The 17,626-nt window shown below is 54.4% G+C and overlaps 1 protein-coding gene across 4 annotated transcripts in view; it reads right to left on the minus strand.

The window, feature by feature from the left end:
- Nucleotides 1-17,626, minus strand: part of PLCG1 (phospholipase C gamma 1) — a 101,371-nt gene that overhangs the window by 883 nt on the left and 82,862 nt on the right. The window contains exons 19-31 of one of the 4 annotated variants that reach the window (XM_054045965.1): nucleotides 16,728-16,908; nucleotides 16,194-16,271; nucleotides 13,773-13,876; nucleotides 12,930-13,026; nucleotides 12,630-12,699; nucleotides 11,944-12,101; nucleotides 11,247-11,343; nucleotides 9,955-10,179; nucleotides 8,919-9,067; nucleotides 5,610-5,724; nucleotides 3,790-3,951; nucleotides 2,588-2,676; nucleotides 996-1,171 (exon numbers count right to left, since the gene is read on the minus strand). In XM_054045965.1, coding sequence (XP_053901940.1) covers nucleotides 996-1,171; nucleotides 2,588-2,676; nucleotides 3,790-3,951; nucleotides 5,610-5,724; nucleotides 8,919-9,067; nucleotides 9,955-10,179; nucleotides 11,247-11,343; nucleotides 11,944-12,101; nucleotides 12,630-12,699; nucleotides 12,930-13,026; nucleotides 13,773-13,876; nucleotides 16,194-16,271; nucleotides 16,728-16,908 — 1,701 coding nt within the window. Of the gene's footprint in view, nucleotides 1-995; nucleotides 1,175-2,587; nucleotides 2,677-3,789; nucleotides 3,952-5,609; nucleotides 5,725-8,918; nucleotides 9,068-9,954; nucleotides 10,180-11,246; nucleotides 11,344-11,943; nucleotides 12,102-12,629; nucleotides 12,703-12,929; nucleotides 13,027-13,772; nucleotides 13,877-16,193; nucleotides 16,272-16,727; nucleotides 16,909-17,626 lie in introns of all 4 variants that reach the window. The other 3 variants (XM_054045963.1, XM_054045964.1, XM_054045962.1) reach the window with 3 other exon arrangements.

Raw genomic sequence — 17,626 nt, forward strand, 5'->3', positions numbered from 1 at the left:
GGCAAATAGAAAATTTTGTTTCAGAAACACCAAAACCTTCTGGTTCCCAAATGAAACATGAAACTGACGTTCTTGTCAGTTTCACGGCTGCTAGTCACTCAATGTCCGTTTCACGGAGCTGCTGCTTGGGCTCTGGTGCAGCCCCATAATATGGACTGTCCAAGAACCTTGGCTTCCAAACTCCTGGCCCAGGAGGCTCCATGGGCTGTGTGACTCCTGAGCGGGGCAGCCTGAGCCAGCAGTCTGGAAGCCCTGATGTTCCCAGCCCCACAGCAGTCTGCATGGCTGGGTTTCCCCAAACCCTGTACGCCAGTCCCAGGAATTCCAGACTCCCAGCTTTATGGAAAGGAGTCCTTAGAGCCTCAAGTTAAGCCAGGGCTCTCAGAGCTTTCAGGTTCTCAGCTCCCAGCCAGGAGCCTGGCAGCTGGAGCATAGCCAGCCCAAAGAGCCCCAGCTCCTCCTCACTTAGTGTTAAATATGGTGAGGACTTCCTTCCTGCCCCAGAGCGTGAATGGCAACCTGTGAGATACACACCTGTCTTGCAGGCTAGAACTCTGCAGATGAACCTCGCTCATCCACCCGTCAATATGAAATACAGGCGCTTTGCAGGTGCCTGACGCACCAGCGTGGGCGGAGAAGCGTGGGCAGGTGGGGAGTGTGCTGCAACAGCCCTGACACAGGGCCTACATTATGACAACAGGCTCCAGTGCCTCTCCATGAATGGTGGGATGTCCCCTGCCTTAGCTCTGCCACTAAACCAAACCCCTCACTGAGTCACACTGGACTCCTGGTAACTGTCTCCAAGGGCTGTCGAGATCAGGGAGCTTACACTCAGACAGCGTCACAGGGAGATGATAAGGAAAACTGCCAACTAGGCAATAGAAGCTGCACTGATTAAAATCAAGGGTAGCTTGGATCCAAGGCCATGCTTGGTTTGCGTTATAGGAGCTCAAGGTAGAGAGAACAAATCCCTTTCCAAAACTCCACCGTGTTACCTTCGCTCTCGGCTGTCAAATTGGTCTGCTAGCTGCTCCCGGAAATCCTCAAATGGCTGTTGGTAGCGGGCGTCGAAGGACCCTTCCCGGACTCGGTTTGTCAGGAGCTGACTTGAAGGGTCACCTGTCCGTTCTCGGAGGGCTGAGGCACCGAAGAGGTTAATTTCTCCATTTTCCTGCTTGAATCAGAAACAAGGGGAAGTGATTTTTAAAGCACAGCACTGGGACTGCATGCACATTCTCTGCAAGGAACCAGAGCTGTCTGTGTAGTTGTGCAAACACGAAGATGATGTGAACAAGTCAGATATGCAAATGCGCATGCAATTGTGCGCTGATGCTCTTTAGACGTCTGCCCCAATTTTAACAGACAAACACTAGCTTTAGGGAAAGATTTTGTTTTTTAAAAGACCTTCTGCTAGAAAGGGAATTACCAACCCTTCAGGCAAAAATTGTGCATGACAGAACTACATGAACCAGCCCAATTGAGATGAGATATCAGCCTCTCTCCCTCTCCTCTCCCCCAGAGGGAATAAGTTTAGAAACCAACGTCTCCTGGGCCTGGAAGCTAGAACTATACCTGCTCAGACGGGAGCTTTAGAGTGAGGATCCAATGAAAACCAAGTGCAGCACAGGCAGGTGCGTTCAATCTTCATCCCCAGAGCTCTGCCTCACCCCACTGGGATAAACCCACCTCAGGCAATGCCCCAGAGGGGCCCACAATATGCCATGCTTGTCTCCTGAGCAGGGGCTGCCAGTTACTCCCAGCTGTGTGGTGGGTTTCTCACAGGGACCAGCTTGAAAGAACCAAGCTGGTTTGTTGTGAGAGACTAGGGGGATGTTCTGGGCTAACGAACAACAGCTCTGGAGTCTTTAGGATGGAGGAGGCCATTCAAAATCCCGCTTGTGCCGCTGCGCAGCAGGCATGGCAGAGAAAGCAGTGGGCTCTTTAACGATTGCCAAGAGATCGGGACCTCATCTTTAAGAGCCACCCAGGAGATAGCATCTCCAGCACGGAGAGCAGGTCAGTGCTGCCTCACAGCGGGCAGTGCCACGCCGCTTCCTGGAGCGCCAAGCTGTTCAACAGAGGTCTCTCCTCCAAGCACAGACCAGACTTACCCTGGCTTAGATGGGAGATCTGATGAGCTGGGAAGCTCAGGTTGTGAAGTAAGATTAGTAAGGTGGTGAGGAAACAATGAATTACAGTCTCACTTAGAGTGTGTGTACACTGCAGTCAAAGGTGTGAATGCAGCATGGGCAGACAAACCCGAGCTAGCTTTGATCTAACTAGCCCAAGTGACAAGAGCAGTGAAGAGGTGGCTAGCTGCTTGAGTACATAATGAGGGTGAGGGGTGGCCTTGTACATCTGTGCTGCTGCGGTTTCATTGCTGCTATCAGAGCTAGCTAGATCAAAGCTAGCTCAGGTACGTCTCCTCGTGCTGCAGTCACATCTCTCATTGCACTACAGATATACCCTTAGGCATCAGGGGAGCTCAAAGCCCTCTGGACCAGTCAACCCTTGGTTTCTAAGCCCATCAGTGTATCTGCTCTCCTGTGTTACAGAGAAGGACAACATTCAAGTGGACCAGCCTTACCTTGCCAGGGAAGATCTCTATTTTAACAAGCAGGGAGGCCAACTCCAGGTTCTCGCTGTAGTTGTTCTTCAACGGCACAGCTCTGTACCCTGATACAAAGAGAGCACAACCGTTACCGAGGGAAACCCAGGGGAGGGCTGGCTAACGGGGGCCATGCACAGCACAAGCAGAGCCTCATGCACACGGCCACCCCCAACCGTGCACACACCTGCTTGCTCTAATCAGCACAAAGCAGACGGGACATTTCTAACACACCCCTGTGCAGAGGAGCCAGAACAACGTCTGTGCCCACTTAATCCTTAGGTTGAGGCTGTCAATGAAGCTTGCGTGGTGTACAGACTTCATGCTGGCCCCTCGACATAGGAGGTGAAATTCATCTATTTTAGGGCCAGAAGGGACTGGTCTGACCTTCTAGAGTGACCTGCATAGCAAAGACCAGAGGCCCTCACCCCATATTTCCTGCATCAAGCCCATAATTTTTGTCTGAATTACAGCATCCCTTGTAGAAAGGCACCCCATCTGGATTTAAAGATTGCAAGGGATGGAGAGTCTACCATGTCCCTAGTTACATGGTTCCAATGGGTAAATACCTCTGTTAAATGTCCACCTTATTTCTAGTCTGAAGGTGCCTAACTTCAGCTTCCAGCCAGTGGATCTCTTTAGGCATTTTCCTGCCAGATTAAAAAGCTGCCTACCATCGGAAAAGCTCTTCCCCATTTCAAGCCTTGTGAGCATGACCCAAGGCAACGATGGGTGCTTGTTGCACCCAGGCCACAGAAGTAAATTGAAGGGATGCAGGGCCTCACCCTTCCCCCAGTGCCCTCCTGAACCCAGAAACCAAATAACGGTTACATCCCTAAAGGGAGCGGCGCACCAGCAGAGCCCTCCGCACAGTATGCAGTTAGGACGCTAGGAGAGCAAAGCTCCATCTGTTGGTTTCATCCCACTTGCAACAGAATCCTAGTGGTTTCCTACGTAGGAGGGTTTGGATGCAACCCAGGAAGCGGGTGAGTTGATGGACCTGGAGCAAGGACCGTTGGCCTACGCCATCCCCAGAAGGTGACTAGGAGACTTAGGGACAGAGGGGATGTGAGCCCTGTGTTCTGCCATGCTGCTGACCCACCCTGAGACAGGTCCTCCCGCCACAAAGTCTACGCAACAGCGGGAAGGACACACACACGAGTGCAGACACCCAACTTTACCTGTCTTCAGGCCTTTCACTGGGAACGTGGCCTGCGCCAAGAAATTCTCGTCACTGAACATGTCCTCCTCATACACCACGAAGCGCAGGAAGGCAAAGTCGGGGTTGCTGACCTGGAAACTGAAGGACTTCTGGGGCCAGAGGGGGTTCAGGCCGTTGTCCGCTATTTAAAAGCACAATAAATCAATCAAACACCAGCCCCAACATTCCCTTTGCTGCAGTATGGAGCTTCCCCACGGCTTCTCCCCGTTTGATTTCTCAGAAAAATTTACTTGAAGTCTGGCTCATTTAGTGTCTGGAGTGAACGCTGGCAACTGCTCCCTTCCAGAAATCTTGTTTCCTTTGGCACCTACAGATCTAACAACAATTGTCCAGGAGCTCTGGGCTTTGAGCTCTCTATTTGTACAGCACCTAGCGCAACATCAATCTGCTCACTCAGGCAGCTCAGCGTTATAAACCTCAGAGAGGGAAACTGAGGCACAGACAGCTCAAGTGACTTGCCCCATTTCATGCCTCAAGTCCATGGCACAACAGGGAGTGAACCCAGGACAGTGGACACCCACTCCCCTGCCGTAACAGTTAAACCAACATTCCTTCACACCTCCTTCGACGGTATGGCATGAAGTTCAAAACCCTGCCACTGTGCCTTGGAGTGAGACTGAGTCCCGCAAACTTGCCATTCACCCCTCAGTTCTACATTAGCTACAAATGGCAAATCATTCAAAGAGTCTCCGAGCCGCCCAGCATGCTTTGAGGCGAGGAAGAATTCTCGTAACTCTTGCCTCAGGAGAACAAGCGCCTGCAATGTGGCATGGTTACACGCTTTGAAGGGACAATGTCAACTGGAATTCTTTAATATTGGCCCCTTTAAAAAAAAAAAAAAAAAAAAAAAGAGCTCCATTTTCTGACAGTGCCCCCCCCCCTCCGCACCCTTTAAATAGCAAGTACTAGAATTAAAAGATATCCCTTCAAAGGGAACACAGATAAGGATTTCTGCTCCTCTGATGGAGGTTTCTTCAGATCTTTTCAGCCAGAGGGGAAAGTGACTAGCGGCGAATTTCACCCCAGCTGTCTATAGAGGGGAAAACCATGAAAATGACTATCCCCGAAGTGCTGTCAAATACACAGAGGAAACACATTGAAACAACAGAGAAATTGTGTGTGTGGGGAGGGTTTGCTAGCTTCTTTCATTTACAGTCTTGGTCTCTAGAGGAACTGTGGTGTTTGCAGGTGGAAATGTGCTTCTCACATTGCCATGTCCCCCATTAGCACTGAGCTCACACCATGCAGTACCGGAATAGAGCCCCTGCTTGGCTCAGTGAAGCTTTGAGCTATTTGCAGGGTGTGCAACGCTGCTCACCACATCAAACGGCGCCCACAGTACATTCAGGACTAATGTTTAGCATGAGCACGAGGCTTCCCAAGCCTCTCGCTGGCCCCATGCCTGGAGGCTCAAGGGTGAGAGCCGCAATAAAGTGTGTGTGGGGGGCGGAGGCAGAGGCAGCTAACATGAAGCAAGATCCTGGCGAAGAGCAGCGGGTCTATGTACAGACTGTGGAGAAGCCTAGCCTAGCTCCTGTTAAAACTACAAAGTGCTGAGTCTTCACGAGGAATTTCCCTCGTGTTCGCTAACACAGTATTTTCCCCTAGTGAAGATGCATGCCCAAGTGTCAGATCACACACCAGGATCAATGGGAAGGGAAACCGTTTACAAACAGGGTGAAGCACATTCTATCAGGGGCTCCTGTTTTGCAGGCACAAACTGCGCCTGAGATTTTTTGCGCCCGTGGCTCCATTGGGAAAGCCAACCCCAGTACTCACCCACGATCTCAGTCTTCTGTTTGGCATTGTCGTACTCCGCTCCAGACACCTCGACCTCCACAAACGGGCAAACGATCCCCCTCCCATTTTTGGGAAGATGTCGTGCCCCAAGGATCTACAAAAAGGAAGAAAGAATTTGTGGTAATGATGAGAATGGAAAATTGCCTTCTGACCTGTGAATTTTCTAACACCCACCCTGTCTGACAATCTGTACTGCAGGGTGCTCCCCCTCCCCCTGCAAGCAGAACGAGGATTGACAGCCAGCCCAGCGGCAGGACCACCTTCTGCAGAATCCCAGAATGACAGCTTCCAAAGCTGAACATTATTAACTGCATATACCACTATGTCACCTACCATAGGAACCTGTAACAGAGCCCTAGGCAATAGACCAATATTCCCTTATGCAAACAAGCATGTTCCATGCTAATGTGGGAAAACAGAGGACAGAAGCATCAACTTCAATTCTAGAAGTGAATCCTTCTCCAGGTGGGCCAGACTGTCAAACAGGGAAGGTATTAGAAGGAAAATTCACAAGTAAGAAGGAATTTTTCCTCTCTTCTCTCTCACCCCCCTGTTCGACATGTTGCATTGTGGGATGCGCTAAGTAGTTCTCAACCCTAGGCTGGGAGGATTAAAACTATGTGCTGAGCCTGGATTACTACCGGGGATGCACATTCAGAAGTACCCTGCTCCTGAAGCCGAAGCCGAAGAAGAAAGGACATCACCCTTGTAGTGTTTTGTGAATACTGATGGCCATGTAGCTGCCTGACAGATTTCTTTATGTGAAGAACCAGACCTTTCTGCCCAAGAGGTCGCTGAACCCCTTGGGGAGTGGACTCTACTGCTGTCTGGTGGACTCACTCCAGAGGCTCTATTGGCTTCGACAATATATGCCTTAATCCTTTTTTGTAGTGGAGGAGTTAGAGGCCTCCTTCCCTTTGACACTGATACAAGATGAAAAGTGCTGTGGACCTCCGATATGGCTCCATGTGCTTGAGGAAGATTTTGAGTGCTCTCCTGACCTCCAATATAGGCCATTCAATCTCCTAGGGATGCTTAGTATTGGGGCAGAAAGACAGCAATCTGGGGGAAACTTGGGGCTTCTCCAGTGGAGCGGCCCTGGCTCCAGGCTGGTTGTCCAGTGCTGCCCTGCCTCCAACCCACAGGGAGAGGGGCACAGTACGACTGTCTGACATGGAGGGGGTAGGAATAAATGGACTGATGTGGAGTGGGGCGAGAACTACTCTGTTCCCTTGCACATCCCTGAACAGCAGGATCAGCCCTATTGCCAGTCCAGAAGACACATCCATTACACACACTGGGGAGAATGTGGCACAAAGGCTAAAGTCACGCAGAGAGCCATGGACACAACCCAAGGATCCCGCCTCCCAGCCCCATTCACTGAACCCACACATCCTTCCTTTTTCATTCAACTGCTTGGTTTTATCCCGTATTAGCTAATTCAGAACCACCAGCTTGGAGTGGATGACCAAGGCCCCCTTACTGGGGAGGCCATCCTGCCTTACCGGTACAGAAAGATGCTACAATTGAAGGCAACCTTTCCCCAGTGCACCTGGCCTGTACAGCAGTAACTATCCTCCAGGAAGGGGAACTCCTTTTAGACCCCACATGGCGTCAGGGGGTCTTTGCTAGGGAATGATGTAATATTATTATAGCCAAATCCTTAAGGACAAAGGACACGGTGTCAGATGCCTTCACCCTGTAATAGGCCATCATGAGCTCAGGCAGCACTCAGGGAGGGATACCATTGGGGAAGCCAATCCTGAGGTGACCCCGCCTTCCCTGTGAATAGATCTCTCACTGGCTCTGAGGGACAGTAGACCTGGTAACTCTCGTGGGCATCAAACCCTCGGGGACCCAGCTTTTCTTCAGCCCCAAGGGGAATCCTCTCACTACCATGAAATGCCTGAGAAAGTGCAATTGGTACCACCTCTTACCCTCAACATGTCTGATCCCTGCTGGGCCTCAGACTTGCCCCAGGGAGTAGCTGGGCCAGTGAGTTAACAGTCGCCACTCTGTGCCTCAGTTTCCCCACCTACAATGGGGATAACGATACCGACCTCCTTCATAAAATGCTTTGAGAGCTAGTTAAGGAAAGCGCCACAGTATGTGGGAACAGGGGGTATTACTGCAGACAGGTCACTGCACTTCCAGGAGGGCTGCCTATGCTAGCATCAGGCTGCCATTAAGAGAGCAGGGCCCCAATAGAGTCAATAGCAAAATCTCATTGACTGATTTCAGTGGGGCCAGGATTACACCCCAGCTGTTAAAACCACTAGGGCGTGTTACTGCAACACTTCGCTGGAAGGCAGCTGGGATTTAGCCCTAAATTCTTTGAGTCCCTGCTCTTGGAGAAGCTGCCTCTCCCCCCCCCCCCCCCGGGCAGTACCCTGGCAGTAGAGATCAGCTGAGCCCTCCCTTGAGCTTTGTTAACCTTCCGGTCGCTCTGCGAAGCTAGTCTACTTCCCCAGGCTCCCGGGGGGGCTTCAACTGAGGGGAAGGGAAAAGCTTGCTTCGGGTTGCTTGGGAAAGATCTTTATATCTGGGGGAATCGGTTCATGTCTTGCACTACCATTTTCGCAGGCCTGGAGCAAGGGGTCATTGTGTTTTAAATCAACCTTAATGAACCACCTGTGAGAGCATCACTTTGGCTGCAAGCCATGTGCACGCGCATGCGTTTTCCCTCCCTCACATACACTTATCATTAAAGCCGAAATCACACTGGTGATTGGACAGCAGCTGTCCTAGAAGTATATGGTCCTGCAGGGGCAGAGCACCACCTGCTGGTGACAGAAGATGGTCATTTTTCTCTTCCCTGGCAGTTCCAGGGGGTGCTTCTCCTCTTCTATCTTATGCTTCCAAGCAGATTCCTGCCACTAGATTCAAGGCAGCATACCACATCTGGGCTTGGTTCTGGCTCAAGAGTTGCTGCCCAAATCCGAACCATGCGGGTATTAACGGGGCCAGGACAAAGCCTCCCCAATAAAGAGCACGTGACAATCTGAGTGAGAAGATGCCAGAGGCCTAGGGGAGAAACATAATTCTCTACCAGTGTCCCCAGGTAGGATTAAAAGGGCTGATTCCACATGCCTCTCCCATGCAGTCAGCCAGGCCCCTCACCTCCCAGCAAGGGCTCAGACAAACCAGGAACAGGGCTTTTGGCAGATGTCCTCTGCTCCCCCCACACAACAGGGGTGGGGCACTCTGGGGGATCACAGCAGGGACAGCCATTCCTTTCGTAAGGGGAAAGGTAACCAGGTAACGGCAGGGCTTCAGGCCAGTACAAACCTCGATGGAGACCGAGAGCGGCTCCAGCCCGCGCACCGTGCTCTTGTCAAAGGGGTCGAAGAGGTCGTCCCGCATGTTGGCCGGCTGCAACACGTACCCACACTGGCCGCCGGACATGAACAGGGCCTGGTTCATCTGCATGGGCTTGTCTGAGAAAGACAGGCAGAGAGTGATCGCTTCAACACGGACTGGCAGTCACGATCAGAGAAGTTACTGGACTGCACAGTTCATTGTCCCAGCACCAGGACTGGCTCTGTCCCTACAGGGCACTGTATGGCATGTCACCCAGCCTAGGGCCTCCTCCACCTCTTCCCTTCTACAGCCTGGTACATCACACACAGTTTGTCCCGATGTCCAGTTCCCCTGTTTAACCCCATCCCATTCCTGCCGGGTATCCTCTCCTGTAGCACCCTAGAGCAGTGGTTCCTAACCTGTAGGCCGCAGACCCCTGGGGGTCCACAGATGATGTCTAAGGTTTCCAAAGGGCAGCACCTCCATTTGAAAATTTTTAGGGGCCTGCAAAATGAAGAAAGGTTGAGAACCACTGCCCTAGAGGATCCCCCTCACCCCCTAAATACTTATAGGCTTCCACCTCCCCTGCCCGCATTGCGACACAGGCCCTCACTCATTCCATCTCTCCCCATCCATCTGTCCTTGCAGCCCTCTGCATTCTGTTGCTGTTCCCTATGCAGGGGGTCAGTGTCCCCCCAGTAACATGGGGCCTGGGACCGAGCGCCAGGATCGCATGCTGCGCTAGAGAGTGAGGAATGAAGCCCCTCTGCCTGCAATGGAATGGGCCAGATGGGCTGCAAGCGGAGTCTCACCTACCCCACTCTTCTGCTCAGGTGTCAGCGATCGCAGGGGGCGTCACGTGCTAGTGACACTGTGTGTCCTGAAGCGATTGTGGGAGGGGCAAGTGGCTGGGTGGGACTGACCTCAGGGAGGGGGGTTTGGCAGGGCACCTTTAACTGGGAGCTCTGTGTGGCACCCAAGCTATGCCCCCCTCCCCTTCTCCCTCCTGGCAGGCAGCTCTCACCTGGGGTCTGGAAGTTGAGCGCCACTAGCTGGCTACCACAGATCCACATGGGCAGGGGGTCGTAGTTGGAGGAGTCGAGGCGCTGGCCCTTGGGGTAGATGCGGGAGAGCTGCAGCCGGTTGTACTGCAGGAACTTCTTGCCTTTGATCTTGTTGACATACTTCTCCGCCTTGGTCTCGGGGAAGGACGACATGTCCCTGTAACAGGCCCTTTCTGTGCCAATCTCTGCCAGGAGACACGGAGCGGTCATTCGTCACGCAGGAGCTCCATCGCCCCTGGACAAGGCTGGGGGAGCTGCTCCCACCTCCAAGAGATCACCAGGGTCTGCATTCCCCTTTCCACCTGCAAGCTGACTCCCTGGCACAGGCCTCTTCAGCGTGTGACTAGCAAATACCCTGCAGTTGAATGGGGGGGGAGGGGAGGGAGGAGAGACTGTCCGAATCCAACCCCGCCCCCTGCCTAAGCTGGACCACTGCCCCCTCCTCCAGCCCCTGCTCTAGACACTCTCCTGGTCCTCCCCTAGCCCTCCCTTAGCCAATCTGTGGCCACACAGCTCTTCCCTCCACTAACCCTGATCTAGATCGGAGATGCTTCTGGGCATCTCCAGAGCCCTCCACCTGCTATCCCCCAGGGCAGGGGTTCTCAAACTGGGGGTCGGGACACTCAGGGGGTTATAAGGTTATTACATGGGGGGGTCGCAAGCTGTCAACCTCCACCCCAAACCCTGCTTGCCTCCAGCATTTATAATGGTGTTAAATATATTTAAAAGGGTGTTAATTTATTAGGGGGGTCCGAACTCAGAGGCTTGCTATGTGAAAGGGGTCGTCAGTAAAAAAGTTTGTGACTCACTGCCCCAAGGTGTGTGGGCGCAAGGTGTGGGGGCAGACAGCTGAGACTGCCAGAGCCACCGTTAATTCTGAGGGGAGCTCTGTGTCTCAATATCCCCCGGGCGGCTTTGACAGCTTGGCCTGAATCCCCAGATCCGAACCCACTGTGGTGGCTTTGGTTCTAGGCCAGATCCCGTTGGCAGGTGGCTGAAATCTCTCGAGAACAGCTGGCTGTGGGAGATTTCCACCACCTGGGGCTTGGAATCTTAGGAGCTTGACCTCAACTTATTTCCAATCTGGCCTTGAACCCCAAACCTCTGGTTAAATCGAATGGGGTCTGTGCCCAGCAGCTCAGCCCACCTCTGACAGACAGTCAGGCCAGGTTGTGCTGGGGGCATTTTGGGGGGTTATAATGCACCCGCAGCCTGTCTGCTGTGTACCGGCACTCTGGGGACCTGCACTTACTCTCTTCATCGAAGGGGACGGGCCGGCAGTAGATGACGAGTTCCGATAGCTCCAGGGCGATCTTCTTCCTCCTCTCCATCATCTTCCCTTCGGAGAGCTGCCAGGAGGCAGACACAAAGTCACCAAGGCTCCTGCGCTAGCAGCAGCATTTGCCCAGCTGTGACCTTGGCTACAGAGCGATCACTAGTCACCGTGACTGGAGGCTGCTGGACTCTGCACTAGGAAACATTATGGTCCCTGAAAGCCTTTGGGGGCAGAAGGGGGCTTCAAAAGCCCCTGACGTGACTTAGGAGCACAAGTCCTAGTGGCCTTCAGTGGGGCTTGTGCCCTTCAATCACTATGAAAATTCATGACTATCAACTCCCTCCGTCCTACCTCCACCCCACACTGTAGGGCGCTCCCTGGCCTGCCTCCACCCACCAGAGAACTAGCCATCTACAGAGTGGATGGGGGAGGTTACAGTCTCCCCTTCCCTTAAGCCCCTCTCTCTCCAAGCGAGGAGCGCTTTGGTTATTCAGCTGCTTGTTCCAGCCTCTACCAGGACCTGTCCCTCTTCCCAAGGGCTGGGAGCAGAACTCCCTTTACAAGGCTCAGTGGGAACAGGCGTCTGGGCTTGAGCAGCCAGCTCTAGGAGGACCTGGTGTCCATCCCCAAGGATGCTAGGGGCCTGTAGGGCGAGGTGGCTAACCAGACTCACCCTGGCATCGGCAGTCTGGGCTGCCTCCCGGATCTTCTTCACCCAGTCCAGCAGGTCCTCGTGCGTGTCAGCCGCCACGTCCATGGATGGGCGCGACATGGAGGCCTTGCTGATGGAGAAGACGAAGGTGCGGTTGTTCTTCCCCTCGGGGCGGATGGCTGTGACGGGAGAGGGAGAGAAGGGGAAGGTCACAACCACTCATGCAGCCAAATCCTCTGCGGTCTGGACTGCGATTAGTGAGGGGAGGGAAAGGAACAAGTGCCGGGTGGATTTCCTACAGTCAGGTCCCGAGCTGTACCCAATTCGCTGGCCTCCAGGTTTATGACAACCAGAGACGAGGCGGGGGGGAATGGAAATGGGCCAGTGATCTAGAGGAGGCTTGGGCTTGATTCCTGGCCTCACTGCCCAGAGCTGGGGGAGCAGGCTCATGGCACCCCTGAGTCCATTGCCGAGCGCTGTTCCTGGGCTCAAAGTGGGAGATTCCCCAAGCCCCCAGAGAAGCCATGTACCCCAGGTGTCCAGGGGATGCAGGGCAGGAGAGGAGGTGCGGCATTGGGCTCCAGGAACTGGAGCTGCTGTGGGTGGAGAGGGAAACCAGGCCCCTTCATGCCAGGGAGCTCCCAGCAAGACCCACGCATGGGTGCGAATGAGAAAGCAGCCGACCCCACTCCCACCCCAGTGCTTACCTATCTGGCAGGACGGCACATCCAGGGTGCCTCCGAGCAGGACTCCCAGGGGGCTGTTCTCGTCTAGCTGCTGCTGGGAACGGATCACAGGTCGGCATGTCAGAACTGACTAGTGCAGCAGCGAGCCCACCCTGCACCTCAGAGCCACGCTAGCACCCCAATCCTGAGCATGGGGCACGTGTCCCAACAGCCTGGAGGAAAGCATTCCACTCTGGCTCAGACACAGCCACTCTCCCGCTGGCACACCCCCAACCCACCCCACCTCCACGTCCCTTCCCAGGCACTCGGAAACACGCTCACCTCCCTGTCGGGCTCCTGGCCACCGAGGCTGGCTAGTTCCTCCACGTAGTTGGAAGGAAACCACAGCTGTTTTTTGCCCCCATAATCTCCTCTCCACCTGGGACAGACAAAGGTGCAATCCCTGTCAGAACAGTCCCCAGCGGCCCCAGGGAGCTGCCCTGGAACTCCTGGGATCTCAGAAGAACACAACCCTAAGGAGGCTCCACATCGGAAAGGGCCCAGCTCCTGGAGCCACTGTGCGGCCAGAGCAGAATCGGCAGAACCTGTCCCCTCTCACCACACTCCTGTGAGAGCTCTGCTGGCATCGGGCACAGAGGAATGCCCCCGGCCCTCCAAAAGGGTCCCGGCCCCACCGGGGCTGCGTAACGGCTCCCACGGACTGTATTTTGAATGGCTCATTACAAGCTGACGGGCAGCGGTGGAGTTTACCCCACTGACAGGTGGCCATTTCACAGCGAGGCACTCGTCCACGCTCATGGGTCCGTCCCTCCCAACGCCCTTCCACCACCACATTTATTGTGGCCCCGCAGCTCAATTTCACTCACTACTTCTCCAGCCCCACGTGCCCCTCCAAAGTAGGAAGGGTTTGAGTGCTGGTGCCAGATGGACAGTCCTAGAGACCAGCATCCTTTGCTCATCTACGGAACAAGAACAGGGCGGCAGAAAGGCCTCCTCCTCTCCAGTGGTCTCCATGACCCTGGCAGACCCCTGGCTTCTCCTCTGAGGCTGCTGGCTTTTGGGACCCGTCTGCTAGGATGGGTGCAAGGTCACCAAGCTCATCCTCTGGCATCCACCATCCATGGGGGGCAGACACAGGAAATGGGCGGGGTGGGGGTCGCTCACCAGCCTCCTTCCTGCTTCTCCACGTTCTGGATGATGGCGTTCTTCATGAAGGTTAGCTCATCTTCTCGCTGCGCCTTGTAGTCAAACAGGGCCTTGACGGCACACTGCAAAAACAACAGAGTGCCGCCAGGCATGAGGCTGGGCAGCTGACACCAAGACCAGCATGAGGCCTCCTTCCTTCAAGAGCTCCTCGTCCACTCGCCATGGCAGGTATGATCACAGGGTAACACAGAACCTATGCACAGCCACTCCACAGGCAGGGCTCGCTCGCCTAAGGGCACCCGCCATTCGGGTTGTCCACCAAGAGCCAGGATCTAGCAACCATCCTAGGACAATGTGCAACCCACTGCTAAGAGCGTGTTTCTGGTGCCTAGCTGTGCCTGTCTATAGAGGCTACACATCTATTAGGGAACCTGGGCTCCTTAGCTCAAGCTCTAGCAGCTGTTAGCTCTGGAGGACCCTGGTTCTACCCCTGGTGTGCTGGCCAAGATGGCAGCCATCACAAATGCAAGAGCCATTGATTTTCCCTAGCGTGTCTCTTCCTGGTTTGGTGTTGCATTTTGTTTCTCTGTCATTCCTGTGCCTGGCTGCTATAAAGATGAGTAAAGGAAATGTTGCTGCCCCACCCAGCTTGATGGCGCTATTGGACTAAGCAATGACAGATACGGGTCACAGCTCGGCCTTGGTTTTCTACACGGCTTGTGTGCAATTGGGCACTTAGTCTCCCTGCACAATCAGATCAGGAGACATCACGTGCAAATGGACCTTTACACGGTCAAACAGGCAGTGGCCCATGACGCGCATAAGATGCAGTTTGCACTCAGGCTTTGCAACTGTGTTTTGCAGACGACACACAAATGATACAAACTCGCATGCAGATTTTAGGGGGGAAAAAACCAAAACAGGAACCCAATGTGTGGTTTGTTTCCTTTATCTTACTGCTAGGAACCCCATGAAAAGAAATACAGGAGATTCCACTTATTAGCATCCCCCCTGGGTTGCCCACAAAAAGTTGCCATTATCCGGCAGTTGCTAATGAGCGGAAGGCAGGTGCATGAGGTAGCAGTCAGGGAAGGAAATGCTGGGAGGAGCCTTTCCTGGCTGCAGCCCTGCCTGCTGGTAGGACAGCGGCAGGAAGGGGGGGCACTGGGGAACCGTTGGGCTGCCCTATACCTCTTCCTGAGCTCTCCAGAGGCTGGGGCTCTGCTAATCCCTGCGCTTCCTTCCCTGCCTGCAGTCCCCTAGCAAGGTGCAGCCTGGAGAGCGCAGAGAGACCATGCAATCCCAGCAACTGGGCTGCAGCCCCCTTCCAGCTACTGCCCTGCCCACAGCCCCTCACCTCCTGTGCAGTCCCTGTGTGCACGCAGGTTTCAAGGGCTGCAGACAGGGAAGGCACATCCCAGCAATTCCTTCCCTGCCTGCAGCCGGGGCTTTTCTTAAAAACAAACAAACGAAGTTGCTAGTACGCGGCATGCCTGTTGCCAATATTCAAACCCCATTAATAGTGAGGTTCCCAGAAAAATGTTGCCATTAACTGGAAGTTGCTAATATGAACATCCGGATTGTTATGAAGTGGAATCTACAGTACACAAAAACTTCAGAGGCCAGCAAGTGGGAGATCACGCCCCTCCAGAAGCTGCCAGCAGGGGGAGTCAGAACAGATCATTTGAACCCAGGCACCCTGTTCTGATCACCAGGAGAAAAGCAGATTCTTCAGTCCCCACCAGTTGAGCTTCCAGGAGAGGGAAGTGCCCTCACGGAGATCTCAGAGACATCCCTCTGAAACACAGAGACTGCCAAAAGCACTGCAGTCCCCGGAGCCAGGGCTGCAGCCGGGAGCTATTTGATCACTTTCGCATGAAGGCTGCAGAACAGATGAACAGACCCATGAAATGTCACGGGGAACGCTGAGGGAACCACACTTGGCCGACTTTCTCGGCGATACAGTAACAGACTCAACCTTAGAACAGCACCGAAGCCACCCATGCACACACACTCTAGCGACGGGCTGGGACGAAACCAGGAAACCCCCCCACCATCCCTCTGAACTCTCTATGAGAGCAACAGAGGAGCCAGGAACCAGGCGCAGGAACACGGACTCCTGTCTAGGCAGCAGGCATTGGGGTGGAGGAGAAGGCATTCCTGACAGCAGGGCAGTGGGTCAGGTCCTCCAAAGTGTCCTCACTCAGCCCAGCCACCAGAAACTCCTCATTTCCCCTCAGCAAAGGTCCGGCCTGTAGCGGTGGGGGCAGCCCCAGGGGCAAGCAGAATGGCAGTGGTGGGAGATGGGGGGCAGAACTGGGAGTGAGGGGGAGCCCAAGAACAAAGCTGGATGCTGAGGGTAGCCCAAAAGCCCCAGGCGCAGAGCTGGGCGAGCAGGCCATTAAAATCGACCTGTAAAGACAAACAGCAAGAGAATACCTTGAAGGTTGGCATGGGATTGGCCTCCACGTAGAATCCCGGATGGCGTCCTTCATAAAGGGCTCCATAGTCTGGCTCCTACAAAACAAAAGCACATACACTGTCGCTTGGAACCAAGCATTTGCTGCGGGGAGAACTAGCCCCTTTTCTTGCTGCTACCAGGGGAAAGGGCTACAGAAGCTAGAGATGCAGAAGGGCTCTGGCATGTAGGAAACAGACCCTGTCTAAACTAGTGTGCTGGCCACCTCCTCTGCTGGCCAAAGGGTCTGCGGTGCTGAGCACCCACACACCTCTCTGAAGCCAACGAGAGCTCGGGCTGCACATCAGGCTGTGCATACCCAAGGTCTGGTGGGGGGGAGGGATCCCAGGTCCTCCTGCTAATTTGGCTGTGCAGGTACCACACACTCGCTCAACCTCTGTATGGCCAGGGGCAAGCAAATGGCTCCGGACAAGGCCAGCAGAGCCGAGCCCTCGCTCCAGATGGGCTGACTCCTTTCCTCCCCTGAACCGTTAACAGGCCTGCCTCGCGCTCACCGCTGTCCCAATCTTCTCCAGCGTCTCCTCGTTGATGGGGTACCTCAGCTTCATCTTGCGGTAGAGCGGGTGCTTCTCGTAGTAGCTGATCAGATCCACCAGGCTGTCGAACTCGGAGTTGCCCAGGAGCACGGTCTGGCCCTCCTGCAGGACTCGGCAGTGCTTGATCTTCCCTTCCGCCCTGCCAGGCCGAGACGAGCAGAAATGCTGCTTGGCAAACAGCCAGAGAAACCCCCTCCCCAGGCAGCCACTTGGGAGAATGAGGCCCCAGCCCAGCCCTGACATCTTCCCTCCATGCCTGGGGACACCCTGACTACCCAGCAGCACCGCTGAGCAGAGAACACTAGAACCTGGCGATCAGTATTGAGGGAAGAGGTGCCCCCACCCCAGATCACACAGGAGTCGCTGTGGAGCCAGATGCCCATCTCCAGAGCCCAACACCCTGAGCTAGGGGAGATCTGAGCGAAGCACTAGGATGGCGCATGCGGCACCACCACAGCTCAGAAGAGGGCGACACAAACTCAGGGATGTGTCTAAAGCTTGCAAGGAAGCCGAGTCACTATGAAACCTCCAATAGTTAAAGCACAATCCCACAGATCCCGAAGGCCGCACCCGTTAATGAGACAACACAGGGAAAAGAGCTGGGGAACCCCCCCCGACGTGGCAGGCAACTGGGGTGAACATCCCCAGAGCAGGGCAGCTTCGTGAGCCACCCGAGTCTAAATGCTGCACCAGCAGGCATGCTCTGCTTCCCTGCAAGGTCAGGGCTGAGCAGGAATGGCTATTGGGACAGAGGGGGAGGGATCTGAACCTCCCCTGCTTGGTGCTGCAGAATCCAGTGGCCCAACTGTCTGTCTGAACCAGCACAGCCATTAGAGACACAGGGGCCCTGAAGGGCC

This window comes from Malaclemys terrapin, chromosome 12, assembly GCF_027887155.1.
Source record: "Malaclemys terrapin pileata isolate rMalTer1 chromosome 12, rMalTer1.hap1, whole genome shotgun sequence".
Taxonomy (NCBI): domain Eukaryota; kingdom Metazoa; phylum Chordata; order Testudines; family Emydidae; genus Malaclemys; species Malaclemys terrapin.